This window comes from Oncorhynchus masou, chromosome 3, assembly GCF_036934945.1.
Source record: "Oncorhynchus masou masou isolate Uvic2021 chromosome 3, UVic_Omas_1.1, whole genome shotgun sequence".
Taxonomy (NCBI): domain Eukaryota; kingdom Metazoa; phylum Chordata; class Actinopteri; order Salmoniformes; family Salmonidae; genus Oncorhynchus; species Oncorhynchus masou.
This window is the reverse complement of record NC_088214.1, coordinates 875,340-903,235: the sequence shown is the minus strand read 5'-3', so window position 1 is coordinate 903,235 and position 27,896 is coordinate 875,340. Positions and strand designations below refer to the sequence as shown.

At 51.6% G+C, this 27,896-nt stretch overlaps 1 protein-coding gene across 1 annotated transcript; it reads right to left on the bottom strand.

Moving 5' to 3' along the window:
• Nucleotides 1-255: 255 nt before the first annotated feature.
• On the bottom strand, nucleotides 256-26,343 carry orc2 (origin recognition complex, subunit 2). The gene is made up of 16 exons (XM_064928805.1): nucleotides 25,890-26,343; nucleotides 25,050-25,172; nucleotides 21,642-21,743; nucleotides 21,148-21,231; nucleotides 18,630-18,658; nucleotides 18,464-18,521; nucleotides 17,071-17,270; nucleotides 13,007-13,105; nucleotides 12,521-12,630; nucleotides 4,002-4,134; nucleotides 2,865-2,961; nucleotides 2,255-2,401; nucleotides 2,006-2,177; nucleotides 1,111-1,164; nucleotides 665-791; nucleotides 256-591 (listed from the first exon to the last, which is right to left on the bottom strand). Exons 1-16 carry the CDS (start codon nucleotides 26,020-26,022, stop codon nucleotides 511-513), a joined length of 1,749 nt encoding a protein of 582 aa, XP_064784877.1. The 5' UTR covers nucleotides 26,023-26,343; the 3' UTR covers nucleotides 256-510.
• Nucleotides 26,344-27,896: the final 1,553 nt, after the last annotated feature.

The window sequence follows — 27,896 nt, the reverse complement described above, 5'->3', positions numbered from 1 at the left end:
GTGGAAATTGACTTTGGCCTAAAGAGCAGATGACGCTAACTACAGGCAGTGTTTCTTAACCCACACTGGGCCCTCTGGTAATTAGTTAACACCAATGTGATCACGGCCCGTATTCTTAAAGTGTCTCAGAGCTGATCTAGGATCAGGTCGTCCCTGTAATCATTATGATCTAAAAGGAAAAACGACTCCAAGACGTTATCAATACCGCCCAGTTGTCTGACCCAGTGAGGCCCAGTTCTGACCCATCAATGCCCAGTTGTCTGCCCAGTTAGACCCAGTTCTGACCCTACGAGACCCGTTATCAATACCGCCCAGTTGTCTGACCCAGTGAGGCCCAGTTCTCTGACCCTACGAGACCCGTTATCAATACCGCCCAGTTGTCTGACCCAGTGAGGCCCAGTTCTCTGACCCTACGAGACCCGTTATCAATACCGCCCAGTTGTCTGACCCAGTGAGGCCCAGTTCTCTTGGGCTGGAGAGAAAGACTGAACATGATGTCTGCTCCTCTCCTCACTCTACTTCTCTCTCCAGGAAGTCAGTCAGCGTGCTGGTCTCCACAGCAACCAGCAGGTACTCCACTCCATCAGCACCCTGAGGGATCATGGGAAAAATTAGTCCATTTCAGGTTGAAGCTGTGTGTGTGTGTGTGTGTGCGTGTGCGTACCTTGCGTGTGCGGATGAGTTTGTGGTCTCTGAACTCTGTGAGCTGGGTACGCAGGGTGAGGTCAGAGTTCACCAGGAAGGCTTCCCGACAACGCTGGTAGAAGTCCTGGAATGACAAGCCTACACACACATACACTTTAAAACAATCACTGTGAAAGGGTTGTAGGAGGGGTAGTGTGTGTGTACCTGTGTGTGAAGGGTTGTAGGAGGGGTAGTGTGTGTGTACCTGTGTAGGAGGGGTAGTGTGTGTGTACCTGTGTGTGAAGGGTTGTAGGAGGGGTAGTGTGTGTGTGTGTGAAGGGTTGTAGGAGGGGTAGTGTGTGTGTGTGTGAAGGGGTGGGTTGTGTGTGTGTGTACCTGTGTATGAAGGGTTGTAGGAGGGGTTGTGTGTGTGTGTGTGAAGGGTTGTAGGAGGGGTAGTGTGTGTGTACCTGTGTGTGAAGGGTTGAAGGGTTGTCTTTGTTCTCCAGTTGAAACTCCACCAGCAGTTTAAAGATGCCCCTGTAGACCAATCACACACCACCATTACACAACCAAATCAAACCTTATCCAAACAGGTGTGCACCTGGCGTTAGCCGTAGCGTGCGTACCTGGCGTTAGCTGTAAGGTGTTAGCCGTAGCGTGTACCTGGCGTTAGCTGTAAGGTGTTAGCCGTAGCGTGCGTACCTGGCGTTAGCCGTAAGGTGTTAGCCGTAGCGTGCGTACCTGGCGTTAGCCGTAAGGTGTTAGCCGTAGCGTGCGTACCTGGCGTTAGCCGTAAGGTGTTAGCCGTAGCGTGCGTACCTGGCGTTAGCCGTAAGGTGTTAGCCGTAGCGTGCGTACCTGGCGTTAGCCGTAAGGTGTTAGCCGTAGCGTGCGTACCTGGCGTTAGCCGTAAGGTGTTAGCCGTAGCGTGTACCTGGCGTTAGCTGTAAGGTGTTAGCCGTAGCGTGTACCTGGCGTTAGCTGTAAGGTGTTAGCCGTAGCGTGTACCTGGCGTTAGCTGTAAGGTGTTAGCCGTAGCGTGTACCTGGCGTTAGCTGTAAGGTGTTAGCCGTAGCGTGTACCTGGCGTTAGCTGTAAGGTGTTAGCCGTAGCGTGTACCTGGCGTTAGCTGTAAGGTGTTAGCCGTAGCGTGTACCTGGCGTTAGCTGTAAGGTGTTAGCCGTAGCGTGTACCTGGCGTTAGCTGTAAGGTGTTAGCCGTAGCGTGTACCTGGCTTTAGCCGTAAGGTGTTAGCCGTAGCGTGTACCTGGCGTTAGCTGTAAGGTGTTAGCCGTAGCGTGTACCTGGCGTTAGCCGTAAGGTGTTAGCCGTAGCGTGTACCTGGCGTTAGCCGTAAGGTGTTAGCCGTAGCGTGTACCTGGCGTTAGCCGTAAGGCTGCGCAGGACGTGTGTCAGGGAGGAGAGGGCGAGGGCTCCAGTCTGTTGAACTAGTAGAGAGTTCTCATAGGACGTCTCCTCCACATAACGCTGGAAACACACGCACTCCCACCACAACCAGTTAAACTGGCTCAGTTTACACTGGTCCCACACTGCAGGGAGACACACCTTCATAAACATCTGTGGTAAGACCAAGTAATACAGGACGAATAGACAAACTGTACCGTACCGAGCGGTGCGTTGATGTGGTCGATGGAGGCGACAAGGTGCAGGTTGGGTAGTGAGGCCAGTTGGCCCAGTGCATTCTGGGTCTTCCCTCCGCGGAGCATGGGACCGTCAATGTTGTGGATCAACAGGTACACATGGAGGTCCGGCTCTGATGAGATACACACACACACAGGTCAAAGTTCACAAACACAGGTCCGTGTATGTTATGGGTCAAGGTCACACTGGTCCCTGTATGCTAGGGGTCAAGGTCACTGTATGCTACGGATCAAGGTCACTGTATGCTAGGGGTCAAGGTCACACAGGTCCCTGTATGCTAGGGGTCAAGGTCACTGTATGCTAGGGGTCAAGGTCACTGTATGCTAGGGGTCAAGGTCCCTGTATGCTAGGGGTCAAGGTCCCTGTATGCTAGGGGTCAAGGTCACTGTATGCTAGGGGTCAAGGTCACTGTATGCTAGGGGTCAAGGTCACTGTATGCTAGGGGTCAAGGTCACTGTATGCTAGGGGTCAAGGTCACTGTATGCTAGGGGTCAAGGTCACTGTATGCTACGGGTCAAGGTCACTGTATGCTACGGGTCAAGGTCACTGTATGCTACGGGTCAAGGTCTACCCACGTTCTCTGAGGGTGGTGGTGATGTACTGTAGTTGGTCAGCAGGGTTCCGGAACGTTCCTTGGTGTTCTAGAATCTCTGCAGACAGAGCAGTCAGGATCTACAGGACAGGAGGAGAACATCACAGGTGAGTGAGTGTACAGGTGAGTGTGTGTGTGTGTGTGTGTACAGGTGAGTGAGTGTGTGTGTGTGTGTGTACAGGTGAGTGTGTGTACAGGTGAGTGTGTGTACAGGTGAGTGTGTGTACAGGTGAGTGTGTGTACAGGTGAGTGTGTGTACAGGTGAGTGTGTGTACAGGTGAGTGAGTGTGTACAGGTGTGAGTGTGTGTACAGGTGAGTGTGTGTACAGGTGAGTGTGTGTACAGGTGAGTGTGTGTACAGGTGAGTGTGTGTACAGGTGAGTGTGTGTACAGGTGAGTGTGTGTACAGGTGAGTGTGTGTACAGGTGAGTGTGTGTACAGGTGAGTGTGTGTGTGTGTGAGTGAACAGGTGAGTGTGTGTGTGTGTGTACAGGTGAGTGTGAGTGTGTGTACAGGTGAGTGAGTGTACAGGTGAGTGTGTGTACAGGTGAGTGTGTGTGTGTGTGTGTGTGTACAGGTGAGTGACAGGTGTGTGTGTGTGTGTGTACAGGTGAGTGTGTGTATGGTGAGTGTGTGTGTACAGGTGAGTGTGTGTACAGGTGAGTGTGTGTACAGGTGAGTGTGTGTGTGTGTGTGTGTACAGGTGAGTGAGTGTGTGTGTGTGTGTGTGTGTGTGTGTGTACAGGTGAGTGTGTGTACAGGTGAGTGTGTGTACAGGTGAGTGTGTGTGTGTGTACAGGTGAGTGAGTGTGTGTGTGTGTGTGTACAGGTGAGTGTGTGTACAGGTGAGTGTGTGTACAGGTGAGTGTGTGTGTGTGTGTACGAGTGTGTGTGTGTGTGTACAGGTGAGTGAGTGTGTGTGTGTGTGTACAGGTGAGTGAGTGTGTGTGTGTGTACAGGTGAGTGAGTGTGTGTGTGTGTGTACAGGTGAGTGAGTGTGTGTGTGTGTGTACAGGTGAGTGAGTGTGTGTGTGTGTGTACAGGTGAGTGAGTGTGTGTGTGTGTACAGGTGTGTGTGTGTGTGTGTGTGTACAGGTGTGTGTGTGTGTCTTATACTGACTGATTTGAGAGAGATGGAAGGGAAGAATCCGTTGACAACCAGGTGTATCTCCTGACAGAGCAGAGACACCCGGAACTCCTCGAGTAAGGCCTTCTTACTGCCCAGTCCGTACAGCAACACACTGTAACCCAGCCTACACACACACACACACATTTAGAACTCCACTCCGTAGAGCGGGATGGTGATACGGTCTAGTAACCTCACTAGTGAGAGAGGGCCTGCATAGTGAGAGAGGGCCTGCATAGTGAGAGAGGGCCTGCGTAGTGAGAGAGGGCCTGCATAGTGAGAGAGGGCTTGCATAGTGAGAGAGGTCCTGCGTAGTGAGAGAGGGCCTGCATAGTGAGATGGGGCCTGCATAGTGAGAGAGGGCCTGCATAGTGAGAGAGGGCCTGCATAGTGAGAGAGGGCCTGCGTAGTGAGAGAGGGCCTGCGTAGTGAGAGAGGGCCTGCGTAGTGAGAGAGGGCCTGCGTAGGTGAGAGAGGGCCTGCGTACAGGTGAGAGAGGGCCTGCGTAGTGAGAGAGGGCCTGCGTAGTGAGTGAGGGCCTGTGTAGTGAGAGAGGGCCTGCGTAGTGAGATGGGGCCTGCGTAGTGAGAGAGGGCCTGCGTAGTGAGAGAGGGCCTGCATAGTGAGAGAGGGCCTGCGTAGTGAGAGAGGGCCTGCGTAGTGAGAGAGGGCCTGCGTAGTGAGAGAGGGCCTGCGTAGTGAGAGAGGGCCTGCGTAGTGAGAGAGGGCCTGCGTAGTGAGAGAGGGCCTGCGTAGTGAGAGAGGGCCTGCGTAGTGAGAGAGGGCCTGCGTAGTGAGAGAGGGCCTGCGTAGTGAGAGAGGGCCTGCGTAGTGAGAGAGGGCCTGCGTAGTGAGAGAGGGCCTGCGTAGTGAGAGAGGGCCTGCGTAGTGAGAGAGGGCCTGCGTAGTGAGAGAGGGCCTGCGTAGTGAGAGAGGGCCTGCGTAGTGAGATGGGGCCTGCATAGTGAGAGAGGGCCTGCATAGTGAGAGAGGTCCTGCATAGTGAGAGAGGGCCTGCGTAGTGAGAGAGGGCTTGCATAGTGAGAGAGGGCCTGCATAGTGAGAGAGGGCCTGCGTAGTGAGATGGGGCCTGCATAGTGAGAGAGGGCCTGCATAGTGAGAGAGGTCCTGCATAGTGAGAGAGGGCCTGCGTAGTGAGAGAGGGCCTGCGTAGTGAGAGGTCCTGCATAGTGAGAGAGGTCCTGCATAGTGAGAGAGGGCCTGCATAGTGAGAGAGGTCCTGCATAGGGAGAGAGGTCCTGCATAGAGAGAGAGGTCCTGCATAGTGAGAGGTCCTGCATAGTGAGAGAGGTCCTGCATAGTGAGAGAGGTCCTGCATAGGGAGAGAGGTCCTGCATAGTGAGAGAGGTCCTGCATAGTGAGAGAGGGCCTGCGTAGTGAGAGAGGGCCTGCGTAGTGAGAGAGGTCCTGCATAGTGAGAGAGGGCCTGCATAGTGAGAGAGGGCCTGCATAGTGAGAGGTCCTGCATAGTGAGAGAGGTCCTGCATAGGGAGAGAGGTCCTGCATAGGGAGAGAGGTCCTGCATAGGGAGAGAGGTCCTGCATAGGGAGAGAGGTCCTGCATAGTGAGAGAGGTCCTGCATAGGGAGAGAGGTCCTGCATAGTGAGAGAGGTCCTGCATAGTGAGAGGTCCTGCATAGGGAGAGAGGTCCTGCATAGGGAGAGAGGTCCTGCATAGGGAGAGAGGTCCTGCATAGTGAGAGAGGTCCTGCATAGTGAGAGAGGTCCTGCATAGGGAGAGAGGGCCTGCATAGTGAGAGAGGGCCTGCATAGTGAGAGAGGTCCTGCATAGTGAGAGAGGTCCTGCATAGGGAGAGGTCCTGCATAGTGAGAGAGGTCCTGCATAGTGAGAGAGGTCCTGCATAGGGAGAGAGGTCCTGCATAGTGAGAGGTCCTGCATAGGGAGAGAGGTCCTGCATAGTGAGAGAGGTCCTGCATAGTGAGAGAGGTCCTGCATAGGGAGAGGTCCTGCATAGGGAGAGAGGTCCTGCATAGTGAGAGAGGTCCTGCATAGGGAGAGGTCCTGCATAGGGAGAGAGGTCCTGCATAGTGAGAGGTCCTGCATAGTGAGAGGGCCTGCATAGGGAGAGGTCCTGCATAGTGAGAGAGGTCCTGCATAGTGAGAGAGGTCCTGCATAGTGAGAGAGGTCCTGCATAGGGAGAGGTCCTGCATAGTGAGAGAGGTCCTGCATAGTGAGAGAGGTCCTGCATAGTGAGAGTTCCTGCATAGGGAGAGAGGTCCTGCATAGTGAGAGAGGTCCTGCATAGGGAGAGAGGTCCTGCATAGTGAGAGAGGTCCTGCATAGTGAGAGAGGTCCTGCATAGGGAGAGAGGTCCTGTATAGGGAGAGAGGTCCTGCATAGTGAGAGAGGTCCTGCATAGTGAGAGAGGTCCTGCGTAGTGAGAGAGGGCCTGCGTAGTGAGAGAGGGCCTGCGTAGTGAGAGAGGGCCTGCGTAGTGAGAGAGGGCCTGCGTAGTGAGAGAGGGCCTGCGTAGTGAGAGAGGGCCTGCGTAGTGAGAGAGGGCCTGCGTAGTGAGAGAGGGCCTGCGTAGTGAGAGAGGGCCTGCGTAGTGAGAGAGGGCCTGCGTAGTGAGAGAGGGCCTGCGTAGTGAGATGGGGCCTGCATAGTGAGAGAGGGCCTGCATAGTGAGAGAGGTCCTGCATAGTGAGAGAGGGCTTGCATAGTGAGAGAGGGCCTGCATAGTGAGAGAGGGCCTGCATAGTGAGAGAGGTCCTGCGTAGTGAGAGAGGGCTTGCATAGTGAGAGAGGGCCTGCATAGTGAGAGAGGGCCTGCGTAGTGAGATGGGGCCTGCATAGTGAGAGAGGGCCTGCATAGTGAGAGAGGTCCTGCATAGTGAGAGAGGGCCTGCGTAGTGAGAGAGGGCCTGCGTAGTGAGAGAGGGCCTGCGTAGTGAGAGAGGTCCTGCATAGTGAGAGAGGTCCTGCATAGTGAGAGAGGTCCTGCATAGTGAGAGAGGTCCTGCATAGTGAGAGAGGTCCTGCATAGTGAGAGAGGTCCTGCATAGTGAGAGAGGGCCTGCATAGTGAGAGAGGTCCTGCATAGTGAGAGAGGTCCTGCATAGTGAGAGAGGTCCTGCATAGGGAGAGAGGTCCTGCATAGTGAGAGAGGTCCTGCATAGGGAGAGAGGTCCTGCATAGTGAGAGAGGTCCTGTATAGGGAGAGAGGTCCTGCATAGTGAGAGGTCCTGCATAGTGAGAGAGGTCCTGCATAGTGAGAGAGGTCCTGCATAGGGAGAGAGGTCCTGCATAGTGAGAGAGGTCCTGCATAGTGAGAGAGGGCCTGCATAGTGAGAGAGGGCCTGCGTAGTGAGAGAGGTCCTGCATAGTGAGAGAGGGCCTGCATAGTGAGAGAGGGCCTGCATAGTGAGAGGTCCTGCATAGTGAGAGAGGTCCTGCATAGGGAGAGGTCCTGCATAGGGAGAGAGGTCCTGCATAGTGAGAGAGGTCCTGCATAGGGAGAGGTCCTGCATAGGGAGAGAGGTCCTGCATAGGGAGAGAGGTCCTGCATAGGGAGAGAGGTCCTGCATAGTGAGAGAGGTCCTGCATAGGGAGAGAGGTCCTGTATAGGGAGAGAGGTCCTGCATAGTGAGAGGTCCTGCATAGTGAGAGAGGTCCTGCATAGTGAGAGAGGTCCTGCATAGGGAGAGAGGTCCTGCATAGTGAGAGAGGTCCTGCATAGTGAGAGAGGGCCTGCATAGTGAGAGAGGGCCTGCGTAGTGAGAGAGGTCCTGCATAGTGAGAGAGGGCCTGCATAGTGAGAGAGGGCCTGCATAGTGAGAGGTCCTGCATAGTGAGAGAGGTCCTGCATAGGGAGAGGTCCTGCATAGGGAGAGAGGTCCTGCATAGGGAGAGAGGTCCTGCATAGGGAGAGAGGTCCTGCATAGTGAGAGAGGTCCTGCATAGGGAGAGAGGTCCTGCATAGTGAGAGAGGTCCTGCATAGGGAGAGGTCCTGCATAGGGAGAGAGGTCCTGCATAGTGAGAGAGGGCCTGCATAGTGAGAGAGGTCCTGCATAGGGAGAGAGGTCCTGCATAGTGAGAGAGGTCCTGCATAGTGAGAGAGGGCCTGCATAGGGAGAGAGGTCCTGCATAGTGAGAGAGGGCCTGCATAGGGAGAGAGGGCCTGCATAGGGAGAGAGGTCCTGCATAGTGAGAGAGGTCCTGCATAGTGAGAGAGGTCCTGCATAGTGAGAGAGGTCCTGCATAGTGAGAGGTCCTGTATAGGGAGAGAGGTCCTGCATAGGGAGAGAGGTCCTGCATAGGGAGAGAGGTCCTGCATAGTGAGAGAGGTCCTGCATAGTGAGAGAGGTCCTGCATAGGGAGAGAGGTCCTGTATAGTGAGAGGTCCTGCATAGGGAGAGAGGTCCTGCATAGGGAGAGAGGGCCTGCATAGTGAGAGAGGGCCTGCATAGTGAGAGAGGTCCTGCATAGGGAGAGAGGTCCTGTATAGTGAGAGGTCCTGCATAGGGAGAGAGGTCCTGCATAGGGAGAGAGGGCCTGCATAGTGAGAGAGGGCCTGCATAGTGAGAGAGGTCCTGCATAGTGAGAGGTCCTGCATAGGGAGAGAGGTCCTGCATAGTGAGAGAGGGCCTGCATAGTGAGAGAGGTCCTGCATAGAGAGAGGTCCTGCATAGTGAGAGAGGTCCTGCATAGTGAGAGAGGTCCTGCATAGTGAGAGAGGGCCTGCATAGAGAGAGAGGTCCTGCATAGAGAGAGAGGTCCTGCATAGAGAGAGAGGTCCTGCATAGTGAGAGAGGGCCTGCATAGTGAGAGAGGTCCTGCATAGTGAGAGAGGTCCTGTATAGGGAGAGAGGTCCTGCATAGGGAGAGGTCCTGCATAGTGAGAGAGGTCCTGCATAGTGAGAGAGGTCCTGCATAGGGAGAGAGGGCCTGCATAGGGAGAGAGGGCCTGCATAGTGAGAGAGGTCCTGCATAGTGAGAGAGGTCCTGCATAGTGAGAGAGGTCCTGCATAGGGAGAGAGGTCCTGCATAGGGAGAGAGGGCCTGCATAGAGAGAGAGGTCCTGCATAGTGAGAGAGGTCCTGTATAGGGAGAGAGGTCCTGCATAGTGAGAGAGGTCCTGCATAGTGAGAGAGGTCCTGCATAGTGAGAGAGGTCCTGCATAGTGAGAGAGGTCCTGCATAGTGAGAGAGGTCCTGCATAGTGAGAGAGGTCCTGTATAGGGAGAGAGGTCCTGCATAGGGAGAGAGGTCCTGCATAGTGAGAGAGGTCCTGCATAGTGAGAGAGGTCCTGCATAGTGAGAGGGCCTGCATAGTGAGAGAGGTCCTGCATAGTGAGAGAGGTCCTGCATAGGGAGAGGTCCTGTATAGGGAGAGAGGTCCTGCATAGTGAGAGAGGTCCTGCATAGTGAGAGAGGTCCTGCATAGGGAGAGAGGGCCTGTATAGTGAGAGAGGGCCTGCATAGTGAGAGAGGTCCTGTATAGGGAGAGAGGTCCTGTATAGTGAGAGAGGGCCTGCATAGTGAGAGAGGGCCTGCATAGTGAGAGAGGTCCTGTATAGGGAGAGAGGTCCTGCATAGTGAGAGAGGTCCTGCATAGTGAGAGAGGTCCTGCGTAGTGAGAGAGGTCCTGCATAGTGAGAGGTCCTGCATAGTGAGAGAGGTCCTGCATAGTGAGAGGTCCTGCATAGGGAGAGAGGTCCTGCATAGTGAGAGAGGTCCTGTATAGTGAGAGAGGTCCTGCATAGTGAGAGGTCCTGCATAGGGAGAGAGGTCCTGCATAGGGAGAGAGGTCCTGTATAGTGAGAGAGGTCCTGCATAGGGAGAGGTCCTGCATAGTGAGAGAGGTCCTGCATAGTGAGAGGTCCTGCATAGTGAGAGAGGTCCTGCATAGTGAGAGAGGTCCTGCATAGTGAGAGAGGGCCTGCATAGGGAGAGGTCCTGCATAGAGAGAGAGGTCCTGCATAGGGAGAGAGGGCCTGCATAGGGAGAGAGGGCCTGCATAGTGAGAGAGGTCCTGTATAGGGAGAGAGGTCCTGCATAGGGAGAGAGGGCCTGCATAGGGAGAGAGGTCCTGCATAGTGAGAGAGGTCCTGTATAGTGAGAGAGGTCCTGCATAGTGAGAGAGGGCCTGCGTAGTGAGAGAGGTCCTGCATAGGGAGAGAGGGCCTGCATAGTGAGAGAGGTCCTGCATAGTGAGAGAGGTCCTGCATAGGGAGAGGTCCTGCATAGAGAGAGAGGTCCTGCATAGTGAGAGGTCCTGCATAGTGAGAGAGGTCCTGCATAGTGAGAGAGGTCCTGCATAGGGAGAGAGGTCCTGCATAGTGAGAGAGGTCCTGCATAGTGAGAGAGGTCCTGCATAGGGAGAGAGGGCCTGCATAGAGAGAGAGGTCCTGCATAGTGAGAGAGGTCCTGTATAGGGAGAGAGGTCCTGCATAGTGAGAGAGGTCCTGCATAGTGAGAGAGGTCCTGCATAGTGAGAGAGGTCCTGCATAGTGAGAGAGGTCCTGCATAGTGAGAGAGGTCCTGCATAGTGAGAGAGGTCCTGCATAGGGAGAGAGGTCCTGCATAGTGAGAGAGGTCCTGCATAGTGAGAGAGGTCCTGCATAGTGAGAGAGGTCCTGCATAGGGAGAGGTCCTGCATAGGGAGAGGTCCTGTATAGTGAGAGAGGTCCTGCATAGGGAGAGAGGTCCTGCATAGTGAGAGAGGTCCTGCATAGTGAGAGAGGTCCTGCATAGTGAGAGAGGTCCTGCATAGTGAGAGAGGTCCTGCATAGGGAGAGGTCCTGCATAGGGAGAGGTCCTGTATAGGGAGAGAGGTCCTGCATAGTGAGAGAGGTCCTCTATAGTGAGAGGTCCTGCATAGTGAGAGAGGTCCTGCATAGTGAGAGAGGGCCTGCATAGTGAGAGAGGTCCTGCATAGGGAGAGGTCCTGCATAGTGAGAGAGGTCCTGCATAGGGAGAGGTCCTGTATAGTGAGAGAGGGCCTGCATAGGGAGAGAGGGCCTGCATAGTGAGAGGTCCTGCATAGTGAGAGAGGTCCTGCATAGTGAGAGAGGTCCTGCATAGGGAGAGAGGTCCTGCATAGGGAGAGAGGGCCTGCATAGGGAGAGAGGGCCTGCATAGTGAGAGAGGTCCTGTATAGTGAGAGAGGTCCTGCATAGGGAGAGAGGGCCTGCATAGTGAGAGAGGTCCTGCATAGTGAGAGAGGTCCTGTATAGGGAGAGAGGTCCTGCATAGTGAGAGAGGTCCTGCATAGTGAGAGAGGTCCTGCATAGTGAGAGAGGTCCTGCATAGGGAGAGAGGGCCTGCATAGGGAGAGAGGGCCTGCATAGGGAGAGAGGTCCTGCATAGTGAGAGGTCCTGTATAGGGAGAGAGGTCCTGCATAGTGAGAGAGGTCCTGCATAGGGAGAGAGGTCCTGCATAGTGAGAGGTCCTGTATAGGGAGAGAGGTCCTGCATAGTGAGAGAGGTCCTGCATAGTGAGAGAGGTCCTGCATAGTGAGAGAGGTCCTGCATAGGGAGAGAGGTCCTGCATAGTGAGAGGTCCTGTATAGGGAGAGAGGTCCTGCATAGTGAGAGAGGTCCTGCATAGTGAGAGAGGTCCTGCATAGTGAGAGAGGTCCTGCATAGTGAGAGAGGGTCCTGCATAGTGGAGAGAGGTCCTGCATAGTGAGAGAGGTCCTGCATAGTGAGAGAGGTCCTGCATAGTGAGAGAGGTCCTGCATAGTGAGAGAGGTCCTGTATAGGGAGAGAGGTCCTGCATAGGGAGAGGTCCTGCATAGTGAGAGAGGTCCTGCATAGTGAGAGGTCCTGCATAGGGAGAGAGGTCCTGCATAGGGAGAGAGGTCCTGCATAGTGAGAGAGGTCCTGCATAGAGAGAGAGGTCCTGCATAGAGAGAGAGGTCCTGCATAGGGAGAGAGGTCCTGCATAGGGAGAGAGGTCCTGCATAGGGAGAGAGGTCCTGTATAGGGAGAGAGGGCCTGCATAGTGAGAGAGGTCCTGCATAGGGAGAGAGGTCCTGTATAGGGAGAGAGGTCCTGCATAGTGAGAGAGGTCCTGCATAGTGAGAGAGGTCCTGTATAGGGAGAGAGGTCCTGCATAGGGAGAGAGGTCCTGCATAGGGAGAGGGGCCTGCATAGGGAGAGAGGGCCTGCATAGGGAGAGGTCCTGCATAGAGAGAGGTCCTGCATAGAGGAGAGGTCCTGCATAGGGAGAGAGGTCCTGCATAGGGAGAGAGGTCCTGCATAGGGAGAGAGGTCCTGCATAGTGAGAGAGGTCCTGCATAGGGAGAGAGGTCCTGCATAGGGAGAGAGGTCCTGCATAGAGAGAGAGGTCCTGCATAGGGAGAGAGGTCCTGCATAGGGAGAGAGGTCCTGCATAGTGAGAGAGGTCCTGCATAGGGAGAGAGGTCCTGCATAGGGAGAGAGGTCCTGCATAGAGAGAGAGGTCCTGCATAGTGAGAGAGGTCCTGCATAGGGAGAGAGGTCCTGCATAGGGAGAGGTCCTTACTGTAGCTGCAGCATCCACTTGTTGAAGTGTTCATGGTGACTGGAGTGGAGCTTCTCAATCTCTGGAGAACAACACGCCGGTTTCCCTTCTAACAGACGGAACAACGTCTCCTACACACAATAAACATGAATCACATGGTTTACATCTCCTAGGTGTGTACTCACCCGGTCTAGTTTAGGTGTGTGTGTGTACTCACCCGGTCTAGTTTAGGTGTGTGTGTGTACTCACCCGGTCTAGTTTAGGTGTGTGTGTGTACTCACCCGGTCTAGTTTAGGTGTGTGTGTGTACTCACCCGGTCTAGTTTAGGTGTGTGTGTACTCACCCGGTCTAGTTTAGGTGTGTGTACTCACCCGGTCTAGTTTAGGTGTGTGTACTCACCCGGTCTAGTTTAGGTGTGTGTACTCACCCGGTCTAGTTTAGGTGTGTGTGTGTGTGTGTGTACTCACCCGGTCTAGTTTAGGTGTGTGTGTGTGTGTGTGTACTCACCCGGTCTAGTTTAGGTGTGTGTAGGCGCTGCAGGGTCCGGTCTGACGTCAGGAATTTAGAACTGCCGTGAGCCTCAAAGTATTCCTCGACCAGACTGGCCTAAAACAGAAAGAACGAAGTCATACCAAGACATGCCACCAGAGGTCTCTTCAGTCCCCACATCCAGAACAGACTCTGGGAGGCACACGGTACTACACAGAGCCAGGACTTCACAGAGCCAGGACTACACAGAGCCAGGACTACACAGAGCCAGGACTACGCAGAGCCAGGACTACGCAGAGCCAGGACTACGCAGAGCCAGGACTACGCAGAGCCAGGACTACGCAGAGCCAGGACTACGCAGAGCCAGGACTACGCAGAGCCAGGACTACACAGAGCCAGTACTACACAGAGCCAGTACTACACAGAGCCAGTACTACACAGAGCCAGTACTACACAGAGCCAGTACTACACAGAGCCAGTACTACACAGAGCCAGTACTACATAGAACAAAGATTGTTGGGCTCATGTTTCATGAGCTGAAATTAAAGATTTTCCACCAACACAAACAGCTTATTTCACTCACATGTTGTGCACAAATTTGTTTACATCCCTGTTAGTGAGCATTTTCAAGAAGCTGATTAAACGGCATGATCATTACACAGGTGCACCTTGTGCTGGGGACAATAAAGGGACACTAAAAGGTGCAGTTTTGTCAGACAACACAATGCCACAGATGTCTCGAGTTGAGGGACATGCTGACTGCAGGAATGTCCACCAGAGCTGTTGCCAGAGACCTTAATGTTAATTTCGAGAATTTGGTAGTACGTCCAACCGACCTCACAACCGCATACATGGCGTCGTGTGGGTGAGCAGTTTGCTGATGTCAACGTTGGGAACAGAGTGCCCCAACGTATGGGCAGGCATAAATTACAGACAAACACAATTGCATTTTATCAATGGCAATTTGAATGCACAGAGATACCGTGATGAGATCCCGGGGTCCAATGTCGTGCCATTCATCCGCCGCCATCACCTCATATTTCAGACCCTTTGCTGTGAGACTGTAAATGGAGTTCAGGTACATTATATTTCCATTGATCATCCTTGAGATGTTTCTACAACTTGGGGGTCCACCAGTGTTCTCCATCATTCTTAAATGGAAGGAGTTTGGAACCACCAAGACTCTTCCTAGAGCTAGCCGCCCAGCCAAACTGAGCAATCAGAGGAGAAGGGCCTTGGTCAGGGAGGTGACCAAGAACCCGATGGTCACTGGCAGAGCTCTAGAGATCCTCTGTGGAGATGGGAGAACCTTCCAGAAGAACACTCATCTCTGCAGCACTCCACCAATCAGGCCTTTATGGTAGAGTGGTCAGATGGAAGCCACACCTCAATAAAAGGCACATGACAGCCCTCATGGAGTTTGCCAAAAGGAACAAGATTCTCTGGTCTGATGAAACCAAGATTGAACTCTTTGGCCTGAATGCCAAGTGTCACGTCTGGAGAAAACCTGGCACCATCCCTACAGTGAAGCATAGTGGCGGCAGCATCATGCTGTGGGGATGTTTTTCAGAGGCAGGGAGACTAGTCAGGATAGAGGGAAAGATGAGGAAAGTACAGAGAGATCCTTGATGAAACCTGCTTCCGAGAGCTCAGGACCTCAGACTGGGGTGAAGGTTCCCCTTCCAACAGGACAACGACCCTAAGCACACAGCCAAGACAATACAGGAGTGGCTCCGGGACAAGTCTCTGAATGTCCTTGAGTGGCCCAGCCAGAGCCCAGACTTGAACATCTCTAGAGAGACATTAAAATAGCTGTGCAGCGACGCTCCCCATCCAACCTGACAGAGCTTGAGAGGTTCTGCAGAGAAGAATGGGAGAAACTTCCCAAAAACAGGTGTGCCAAGCTTGTAGCGTCATACCCAAGAAGACTTGAGGCTGTAAGTACTGAGTAAAGATTCTGAATACGTATATGAATGTGATATTATTGTTGTGTGTAGATTGATGAGGGGGAAAAAACAATTGAATCAATTTTAGAACAAGGTTGTACCTTAATATGTGGAAAAAGTCAAGGGGTCTGAATCCTTTCCGAATGTAACTGCCTTAATGTCTTTGGACCCCAGGAAGAGTAGCTGCTGCCTTGGCAGGAACTAATGGGGATCCATAATAAACCCCAGGAAGAGTAGCTGCTGCTTTGGCAGGAACTAATGGGGATCCGTAGTAAACCCCAGGAAGAGAAGCTGCTGCCTTGGCAGGAACTAATGGGGATCCATAATAAACCCCAGGAAGAGTAGCTGCTGCCTTGGCAGGAACTAATGGGGATCCATAATAAACCCCAGGAAGAGTAGCTGCTGCCTTGGCAGGAACTAATGGGGATCCATAATAAACCCCAGGAAGAGTAGCTGCTGCCTTGGCAGGAACTAATGGGGATCCATAATAAACCCCAGGAAGAGTAGCTGCTGCCTTGGCAGGAACTAATGGGGATCCATAATAAACCCCAGGAAGAGTAGCTGCTGCCTTGGCAGGAACTAATGGGGATCCATAATAAACCCCAGGAAGAGTAGCTGCTGCCTTGGCAGGAACTAATGGGGATCCATAATAAACCCCAGGAAGAGTAGCTGCTGCCTTGGAAGGAACTAATGGGGATCCATAATAAACCCCAGGAAGAGTAGCTGCTGCCTTGGCAGGAACTAATGGGGATCCATAATAAACCCCAGGAAGAGTAGCTGCTGCCTTGGCAGGAACTAATGGGGATCCATAATAAACCCCATGAAGAGTAGCTGCTGCCTTGGCAGGAACTAATGGGGATCCATAATAAACCCCAGGAAGAGTAGCTGCTGCCTTGGCAGGAACTAATGGGGATCCATAATAAACCCCAGGAAGAGTAGCTGCTGCTTTGGCAGGAACTAATGGGGATCCGTAGTAAACCCCAGGAAGAGTAGCTGCTGCCTTGGCAGGAACTAATGGGGATCCATAATAAACCCCAGGAAGAGTAGCTGCTGCCTTGGCAGGAACTAATGGGGATCCATAATAAACCCCAGGAAGAGTAGCTGCTGCCTTGGCAGGAACTAATGGGGATCCATAATAAACCCCAGGAAGAGTAGCTGCTGCCTTGGCAGGAACTAATGGGGATCCATAATAAACCCCAGGAAGAGTAGCTGCTGCCTTGGCAGGAACTAATGGGGATCCATAATAAACCCCAGGAAGAGTAGCTGCTGCCTTGGCAGGAACTAATGGGGATCCATAATAAACCCCAGGAAGAGTAGCTGCTGCCTTGGCAGGAACTAATGGGGATCCATAATAAACCCCAGGAAGAGTAGCTGCTGCCTTGGCAGGAATTAATGGGGATCCATAATAAACCCCAGGAAGAGTAGCTGCTGCCTTGGCAGGAACTAATGGGGATCCATAATAAACCCCAGGAAGAGTAGCTGCTGCCTTGGCAGGAACTAATGGGGATCCATAATAAACCCCAGGAAGAGTAGCTGCTGCCTTGGCAGGAATTAATGGGGATCCATAATAAACCCCAGGAAGAGTAGCTGCTGCCTTGGCAGGAACTAATGGGGATCCATAATAAACCCCAGGAAGAGTAGCTGCTGCCTTGGCAGGAACTAGTGGGGATCCATAATAAACCCCAGGAAGAGTAGCTGCTGCCTTGGCAGGAACTAATGGGGATCCATAATAAACCCCAGGAAGAGTAGCTGCTGCCTTGGCAGGAACTAATGGGGATCCATAATAAACCCCAGGAAGAGTAGCTGCTGCCTTGGCAGGAACTAATGGGGATCCATAATAAACCCCAGGAAGAGTAGCTGCTGCCTTGGCAGGAACTAGTGGGGATCCATAATAAACCCCAGGAAGAGTAGCTGCTGCCTTGGCAGGAACTAATGGGGATCCATAATAAACCCCAGGAAGAGTAGCTGCTTCCTTGGCAGGAACTAATGGGGATCCATAATAAACCCCAGGAAGAGTAGCTGCTGCCTTGCCAGGAACTAATGGGGATCCATAATAAAAACAAATCTTGCTGACTGACTGACCTGGCAGGGTGGTTCTGGGTGACTAACCTGGCAGGGTGGTTCTGGGTGACTAACCTGGCAGGTTGGTTCTGGGGCAGTCTTGCTCTTCTTAGCAGGTGTCTTATAGAGAGCTGTGGCTGAAGGCTTACTGGGTGTGCTGGACTGATTCACTCTGTCCTCCTCTCTCTTCCCCTTATCATCTTCATCATCCTCCTCCTCCTCTCCAGAGTCAGAGGGAGAGAGCTCGCTGTCGCTGTCGGACCTCAGGCTGGGAGCTAACAGACAGACAGACCTTAGTTTAATATACTAAACAAAAACAGAAACGCAATATGCAACAATTTCAGAGAGTTACAGTTCATATGAAGAAAGTCAATTTAAATTCATGAGGCCCTAATCTATGTATGTCACATGACTGGGAAGACAGATCTGCATCTGTTGGTCACAGATACCTTAATAAAGAGGTAGGGTGTGGATCAGAACCAGTCAGTATCTGGTGTGATTATTTGCCTGATGCAGCGCGACACATCTCCTTCACATGGAGTTGATCAGGCTGTTGATTGTGGAATGTTGTCTCACTCCTCTTCAATGGCTGTGCGAGTTACTGGATATTGGCGGGAACTGGAACACGCTGTCGTACACGTCAACCCAGAGCATCCCAAACATGCTCAATGGGTGACATTTCTGGTGAATATGCAGGTCATGGAAGAACTGGGACATTTTCAGCTTCCAGGAATTGTGTCCAGATCCTTGTGACATGGGACCGTGCATTATCATGCTGAAACATGAGGTGATGGAGGAGGATGAATGGCACGACAATGGGCCTCAGGATCTCATCACGATATCTCTAACGTTCAAATTGCCATCAATGAAATGCAGTTGTGTTAGTTGACCGTAGCTTATGCCTGCCCATACCATAACCCCATAGTGAGGCACTCTGTTCAGTGTTGACATCAGCAAACCGCTCATCCACACAATGAGGTTGTGTGGCCGGTTGGATGTACTGCAAAATTCTCTAAAACGATGTTGGAGGCGGCTTATAGTATATTATATGTATATTAAATTCTCTGGCAACAGCTCAGGTGGACATTTCTGCAGTCAGCATGCCAATTGCAACTTGCGACATCTGCGGCATTGTTTTATGTGACGTTGTTTTACTGTCCCCAGCACAAGGTGCACCTGTGTAATGATCATGTTTAATCAGCTTCTTGATATGCCAAACCTGTGAGGTAGATGGATTATCTTGGCAAAGGAGAAATGCTAACTAACAGGGATGTAAAACAAATTTGTGCACAAAATGTGAGAGTAATAAGGTTTGGAAAAATTCTGGGATCTTTTATTTCAACTCATGAAACATGGGACCAACACTTAACATGTTGGGTTTATATTTTTGTTTTGTGTAGTCACGGTTGAAAGAGTAAATTGAATGTCCCAAACATTTAACGTCAGTAGCCGATTGTTTGTTTCCCACCTGAGAGTCTCTTCCTGAGTCTGTGGGGCGTTGTGGAAACAAACTGCACCTTCCTGCCCTGAGAGGAAACAGGAAGTAACACAGGTCACAGCTCAGCACTGGGCACCAATATAGTCTATGAAAGGTCAGGTGGCAACTGCCTACATCTGTTCTCTCCAATACTCACCTTCTGAGGAGTCCTGTTCTCACTCACATCTAGAGATGGGGAGAAAACAGAGAAAATGGACAGCATTCACCTGAACACACATTAGTTATCACACCTACTCATTCAAGCGTTTCTTTTCTACATTGTAGAATAATAGTGAAGACATCAAAACTATGAAATAACACATTTGGAATCATGTAGTAAGCAACAACAAAGTTAAATTAAAATATATTTTATATTTGAGGTTCTTCAAAGTAGACATCCTTTGCCTTTGACAACTTTGCACACTCTTGCCATTCTCTCAACCAGCTTCATGAGGTAGTCACCTGGAATGCATTTCAATTAACAGGTGTGCCTTGTTACAAGTTGGCAGGCAAAAACCTGAGAAGAAATCCAAACAGGAAGTGGGAAATCTGAGGGTCGATTTTCAACCCAGCCCCTATTGAATACACAGTGGATTATGGATCAAGTTGCACTTCCTAGGGCTTCCACTAGATGTCAACTGTCTTTAGAAACTTGAATGAGGCTTCTACTGTGATGTGGGGCTGAATGAGTCAGGTGTCTGGCAGAGAGCCAGGTCCTGGTCATGCGCAATCCACATGATAGCGACCTGCATTCCATTGCTTCTCTACAGACAAAGGAATTCTCCGGTTGGAACATTATTGAAGATTTATGATAAAAACATCCTAAAGATTGATTCTATACTTAGTTTGAAATGTTTCTACGACCTGTAATATAACTAAGTTTTTGTCCAACGTTATGCTGGACGTGCACGAGCGTTTGGATTTGTGTACCTAACGCCCTAACAAAAGTAGCTACATGGACATAAATAATGGACATTATCGAACAAATCAAACATTTATTGTGGAACTAGGATTCCTGGGAGTGCATTCTGATGAAGATAATCAAAGATAAGGGAATATTTATAATGTGATTTCTGTTGACTCCAACATGGCGGATAATTGTATTTGTTTTCTGAGCGCTGTTCTCAGATTATTGCATGGTTTGCTTTTTCCGTAAAGCTTTTTTTAAATCTGACACAGGAGGTAGAGGAGAGATTAAGGAGAGGTAGATCTACTTTTCCATGTCTAACAATTGTATTTTCATCGATATTTATAATGAGTATTTCTGTAAAATGATGTGGCTCTATGCAATATCACCGGATGTTTTTGGAACTAGTGAACGCAACTCGCCAATGTATACTGAGATGTTTTTATATAAATATGAACTTTATAAAACAAAACACACATGTATTGTGTAACATGAAGTCCTATGAGTGTCATCTGATGAAGATCATCAAACGTTAATGATTAATTTTATCTCTATTTGTGCTTTTTGTGACTCCTCTCTTTGGCTGGAAAAATGGCTGTGTTTTTCTGTGCCATGGTGTCGACCTAACGTAATCGTTTGTGGTGCTTTCCCTGTAAAGCCTTTTTGAAATCGGACACTGTCGTGGGATTAACAACAAGATTACCTTTAAAACGGTATAAAATACATGTATGTTTGAGGAATTTTAATGAGATTTCTGTTTTGAATTTGGCGCCCTGCACTTTCACTGGCTGTTGTCATATCATCCCGTTAACGGAATTGCAGCCATATGAACCAGTATGGCTACCACAGCATTCTGCAGCGATACGCCATCCCATCTGGTTTGGGTTTAGTGGGTCTATCATTTGTTTTTCAACAGGACTATGACCCAACACACCTCCAGGCTGTGTAAGGGCTATTTGACCAAGAAGGAGTGTGATGGAATGCTGCATCAGATGACCTGGCCTCCACAATCACCTGACCTCAACCCAATTGAGATGGTTTGGGATGAGTTGGACTGCAGTGAAGGAAAAGCAGCCAACAAGTGCTCAGCATATGTGGGAACTACATGAAGATTGTTGAAATAGCATTCCTCATGAAGCTGGTTGAGAGAATGCCAAGAGTGTGCAAAGCTGCAATCAAGGCAAAGGGTGGCTACTTTGAAGAATCTCAAATATAAAATATATTTTGATTTCTAAACACTTTTTTGGTTACGACATGATTCCATGTGTTATTTCATAGTTTTGATGTCTTCATCATTAGTCTACAATGTAGAAAATAATAAAAAATAAGGGAAGACCCTGGAATGAGTAGGTGTGTCCAAACTTTTGACTGGTACTGTATATCAAATCCAATTGTGTTGGTCACATCCAGAGATATAGAGATGAAAATGAGGAGAGAACGGGAAGGAAGAGATGGACGAGAACGAGGATGAGAGAACGGGAAGGAAGAGATGGACGAGAACGAGAGAACGGGAAGGAAGAGATGGACGAGAACGAGGATGAGAGAACGGAAAGGAAGAGATGGACGAGAACGAGGATGAGAGAACGGGAAGGAAGAGATGGACGAGAACGAGGATGAGAGAACGGGAAGGAAGAGATGGACGAGAACGAGGATGAGAGAAAGGGAAGGAAGAGATGGACGAGAACGAGGATGAGAGAACGGAAAGGAAGAGATGAACGAGGATGAGAGAACGGGAAGGAAGGAAGAGATGGAAGAAAGAGGGACTCACTGCAGCCATTGTGGGCGGGGCCAGAAGGGTCAGGTGTTGTTCTGAAGGTCACACTCCTCGTTGGGGTCCGAGCCAGCTCAGACGCTACACACACACACAGAGAGTGATTACTCTACGAGCCAGAGAGACCAGACAGGAAGAGGCGAAGCGAGCGGCTTCACACGGCCCAAAATCTGCCCACGAAAATAAGATAACTGTGAGTGTTGAATTTGGTGAACAAAAAATGTGCTGCGTGAGGCTTATCTGACCTCATAGAGTTTGGTAATGGGTAGGTTGTTACCAGTGTACTGATATCTGACCTCATAGAGTTTGGTAATGGGTAGGTTGTTACCAGTGTACTGATATCTGACCTCATAGAGTTTGGTAATGGGTAGGTTGTTACCAGTGTACTGATATCTGACCTCATAGAGGCTTCCATCTCTGAGGTCATGTATTTCCTGTTAAAGCAGTGACTCAACTATGTCGTCAATATGATAAGGTTTGGAGAGACGTACCCATCTGGGCCATCCTGTTGGAGCGTTTGACCGTCTGAAAGGTGAACACTGATGCCCCTCCTCCTCCTGCTGCTGCTGCTGCTGCTGCACACTCCTCCCCCTCTTCAGACAGGACACAGTCAGACAGGACACAGTCAGACAGGACACAGCCAGACAGGACACGGCCAGACAGGACACGGCCAGACAGGACACGGCCAGACAGGACACGGCCAGACAGGACACGGCCAGACAGGACACGGCCAGACAGGACACAGCCAGACAGGACACAGCCAGACAGGACACAGACAGACAGGACACAGACAGACAGGACACAGTCAGACAGGACACAGACAGACAGGACACAGTCAGACAGGACACAGACAGACAGGACACAGCCAGACAGGACACAGACAGACAGGACACAGACAGACAGGACACAATCAGACAGGACACAGCCAGACAGTCTCCCCACACACACAGCCAGGCAGGACACACACACACAGCCAGACAGGACACAGTCAGACAGGACACGGCCAGACAGGACACAGTCAGACAGGACACAGACAGACAGGACACAGCCAGACAGGACACAGCCAGACAGGACACAGACAGACAGGACACAGCCAGACAGGACACAGCCAGACAGGACACAGCCAGACAGGACACAATCAGACAGGACACAGCCAGACAGTCTCCCCACACACACAGCCAGACAGGACACAGTCAGACAGGACACAGCCAGACAGGACACAGCCAGACAGGACACAGCCAGACAGGACACAGCCAGACAGTCTCCCCACACACACAGCCAGACAGGACACACACACAGCCAGACAGTCTCCCCACACACACAGCCAGACAGGACACAGTCAGACAGGACACAGCCAGACAGGACACGGCCAGACAGGACACAGCCAGACAGGACACAGCCAGACAGGACACAGACAGACAGGACACAGACAGACAGGACACAGACAGACAGGACACAGTCAGACAGGACACAGACAGACAGGACACAGTCAGACAGGACACAGACAGACAGGACACAGCCAGACAGGACACAGACAGACAGGACACAGACAGACAGGACACAATCAGACAGGACACAGCCAGACAGTCTCCCCACACACACAGCCAGGCAGGACACACACACACAGCCAGACAGGACACAGTCAGACAGGACACAGCCAGACAGGACACGGCCAGACAGGACACAGCCAGACAGGACACAGTCAGACAGGACACAGCCAGACAGGACACGGCCAGACAGGACACGGCCAGACAGGACACGGCCAGACAGGACACAGCCAGACAGGACACAGCCAGACAGGACACAGACAGACAGGACACAGACAGACAGGACACAGTCAGACAGGACACAGTCAGACAGGACACAGACAGACAGGACACAGTCAGACAGGACACAGACAGACAGGACACAGACAGACAGGACACAGACAGACAGGACACAGACAGACAGGACACAATCAGACAGGACACAGCCAGACAGTCTCCCCACACACACAGCCAGGCAGGACACACACACACAGCCAGACAGGACACAGTCAGACAGGACACGGCCAGACAGGACACGGCCAGACAGGACACAGCCAGACAGGACACAGTCAGACAGGACACAGACAGACAGGACACAGCCAGACAGGACACAGCCAGACAGGACACAGCCAGACAGGACACAGACAGACAGGACACAGCCAGACAGGACACAGCCAGACAGGACACAGCCAGACAGGACACAATCAGACAGGACACAGCCAGACAGTCTCCCCACACACACAGCCAGACAGGACACAGTCAGACAGGACACAGCCAGACAGGACACAGCCAGACAGGACACAGCCAGACAGGACACAGCCAGACAGTCTCCCCACACACACAGCCAGACAGGACACACACACAGCCAGACAGTCTCCCCACACACACAGCCAGACAGGACACAGTCAGACAGGACACAGCCAGACAGGACACGGCCAGACAGGACACGGCCAGACAGGACACAGCCAGACAGGACACAGCCAGACAGGACACAGACAGACAGGACACAGACAGACAGGACACAGTCAGACAGGACACAGACAGACAGGACACAGTCAGACAGGACACAGACAGACAGGACACAGCCAGACAGGACACAGACAGACAGGACACAGACAGACAGGACACAGCCAGACAGGACACAGCCAGACAGGACACAGCCAGACAGGACACAGCCAGACAGGACACAGCCAGACAGTCTCCCCACACACACAGCCAGACAGGACACACACACAGCCAGACAGTCTCCCCACACACACAGCCAGACAGGACACAGTCAGACAGGACACAGCCAGACAGGACACAGCCAGACAGGACACAGTCAGACAGGACACAGTCAGACAGGACACAGTCAGACAGGACACAGTCAGACAGGACACAGAAAGACAGGACACAGTCAGACAGGACACAGCCAGACAGGACACAGCCAGACAGGACACAGCCAGACAGGACACAGCCAGACAGTCTCCCCACACACAGCCAGACAGGACACAGCCAGACAGGACACAGTCAGACAGGACACAGCCAGACAGGACACAGCCAGACAGGACACAGCCAGACAGGACACACACACAGCCGGGACACGACACACACACAGCCGGGACACGACACACACACAGCCGGGACACGACACACACACAGCCGGGACACGACACACACACAGCCGGGACACGACACACACACAGCCGGGACACGACACACACACAGCCGGGACACGACACACACACAGCCAGGACACGACACACACGGCCAGGACACGACACACACACGGCCAGGACACGACACACACACGGCCAGGACACGACACACACACAGCCAGGACACGACACACACACAGCCAGGACACGACACACACACAGCCAGGACACGACACACACACAGCCAGGACACGACACACACACAGCCAGGACACGACACACACACAGCCAGGACACGACACACACACAGCCGGACACGACACACACACACAGCCGGGCAGGACACACACACACAGCCGGGCAGGACACACACACACACAGCCGGGCAGGACACACACACACAGCCGGGCAGGACACACACACACAGCCGGGCAGGACACACACACACAGCCGGGCAGGACACACACACACAGCCGGGCAGGACACACACACACAGCCAGGCAGGACACACACACACAGCCAGGCAGGACACACACACACAGCCAGGCAGGACACACACACACAGCCAGGCAGGACACACACACACAGCCAGGCAGGACACACACACACAGCCAGGCAGGACATCACACACACAGCCAGGCAGGACATCACACACACAGCCAGGCAGGACACACACACAGCCAGGCAGTACACACACAGTCAGTAGGGCTGTTGGTCATGTCCGACCGACACACACCGTCTTTTCCGAGGACCTGGACATAGTGCAGGTCACTAACTGCCTCATCCTCTCTACCGCTCCTCCCAGCTTCACTCCTCAGAGTCACCAGTCTCTGCACACTGCTGTGGCTGCCCTGCACATCTACACACACAGCAAAAACAACAAATCAGTCAGCAGTAGTGTGTGGGGGTCTTTGTGATGGTGTGTGTGTGGGGGTCTTTGTGATGGTGTGTGTGGGGGGGGTCTTTGTGATGGTGTGTGTGGGGGTCTTTGTGATGGTGTGTGTGGGGGGGGTCTTTGTGATGGTGTGTGTGGGGGGTGTCTTTGATGGTGTGTGTGGGGGGGTCTTTGTGATGGTGTGTGTGGGGGGTCTTTGTGATGGTGTGTGTGGGGGGTCTTTGATGGTGTGTGTGTGGGGGGTCTTTGTGATGGTGTGTGTGTGGGGGTCTTTGTGATGGTGTGTGTGGGGGGGTCTTTGTGATGGTGTGTGTGGGGGGTATTTGTGATGGTGTGTGTGGGGGGGTATTTGTGATGGTGTGTGTGGGGTGGTCTTTGTGATGGTGTGTGGGGGGGTCTTTGTGATGGTGTGTGTGTGGGGGTCTTTGTGATGGCGTGTGTGTGGGGGTCTTTGTGATGGTGTGTGTGGGGGGTCTTTGTGATGGTGTGTGTGTGGGGGGTCTTTGTGATGGTGTGTGTGGTAGTCTTTGTGATGGTGTGTGTGGGGGTCTTTGTGATGGTGTGTGTGGGGGGTCTTTGTGATGGTGTTGTGTGGGGGTCTTTGTGATGGTGTGTGTGTGGGGGTCTTTGTGATGGTGTGTGTGTGGGGGTCTTTGTGATGGTGTTGTGTGGGGGTCCTACCTTGTTGTTTGTCCACCATGTGTTCCAGTGCATCTCCGTCACCCACAAACCTCACCTCCAATATACTCATACTGCACAGAAACACACGTTCATCACCACACCACTTCCAACACACTGTCATGCTGATCATCATCACTACTCCCTTCAACACTCATATGGAGATCGGAGCTCTTATGATGCCGAGTTCAAAACAACTGGAAACTCGGAAATGGGAACTTGAAAATCTCCAACTTCCGTGCATTCCAGACAACTGGGAAAACAAGCTCCGACAGAGCAAAGTCATTTTGAACGGTCATCCAACTCGGAAACTCGGGCCTCTTTCTAGAGCTCCGAACCTGAAGATCACTGACGTAATGATTTGACCTCGTATTTTTCCGAGTTCCCAGATGTTTTGAACGAGGAAATATTACACAGAAACAAACATGCGCTATCGTTCGCTAGCTAATGAAAAAATATACCACGAAAAGCAGGGACTTGCCTGGCTGCTGTTTTAACTACCCGTTATAGCGCACGTTTGTAGAAGACACAATTTTATATTTATATATATTTTTTTTTTTAAATGACAAATATTAACTACTACACTGAGTCAAGTTAGAAACGTCTACAAAGTGCGCGCAGCTTGAAAGATCTTTGACAGATTTCCGCGGGCCAGCCTGCAAGTTTTTAAACCACGTGTTGAGTCAAAGGTCATCGGTTTAGTTTAAACCAATCAGAATACATGATTCTGTAAAACATCACTTCCCAAGATGCTTGGCGCGCAGCTACACCAGAGATGCATTAGAAAGGAGGAGAAGGCGTTCTTTGAGGCACGGAGTTAAGATGGCGGAAGCCGATGTGTTGTTTTTGAAGATGAAAAAAGTTAATCGAGTACAGTTTTATTGACAACGATGAGTGGACAACAGTGAAGTCCAAGAAAGAAACAAAAAAGGCTAAAATTGTTGTGGCAAATCAAATGTCATTAGTCACATGCGCCGAACAGGGCTTAAATGGCTTTAAGACTTAAATGTGAAAACAAAGTATTGCCTATTTAATGAAAATGTATTGCCTATTTAATGAAAAAGTGTAGCCTATTTAGCTTATTTAATGAAACCCTGGCTGGCTTTTGATGTCCTAGGTCAGGGCTCTCCAACCCTGTTCCTGGAGAGCTACCAACCTTCCTGAATGTTTCTGCACCAACCCCAGTTGTAACTAACCTGATTCAGTTTATCAACTGGCTAATTATTTAATCAGATGAGCTAGATCAGGGTTGGAGTGAAAACCTACAGGAGGGTCTCTCTCCAGGAACAGGGTTGGAGTTAAAACCTACAGGAGGGTATCTCTCCAGGAACAGGGTTGGAGTTAAAACCTACAGGAGGGTATCTCTCCAGGAACAGGGTTGGAGTTAAAACCTACAGGAGGGTATCTCTCCAGGAACAGGGTTGGAGTTAAAACCTACAGGAGGGTATCTCTCCAGGAACAGGGTTGGAGTGAAAACCTACAGGAGGGTATCTCTCCAGGAACAGGGTTGGAGTTAAAACCTACAGGAGGGTTTCTCTCCAGGAACAGGGTTGGAGTTAAAACCTACAGGAGGGTTTCTCTCCAGGAACAGGGTTGGAGTGAAAACCTACAGGAGGGTCTCTCTCCAGGAACAGGGTTGGAGTTAAAACCTACAGGAGGGTATCTCTCCAGGAACAGGGTTGGAGTTAAAACCTCAGGAGGGTCTCTCTCAGGAACAGGGTTGGAGTGAAAACCTACAGGAGGGTATCTCTCCAGGAACAGGGTTGGAGTTAAAACCTACAGGAGGGTATCTCTCCAGGAACAGGGTTGGAGTTAAAACCTACAGGAGGGTATCTCTCCAGGAACAGGGTTGGAGTGAAAACCTACAGGAGGGTCTCTCTCCAGGAACAGGGTTGGAGTGAAAACCTACAGGAGGATCTCTCTCCAGTAACAGGGTTAGAGTGAAAACCTACAGGAGGGTCTCTCTCCAGGAACAGGGTTAGAGAGCCCTGTCCGAGGCAATAGATCACA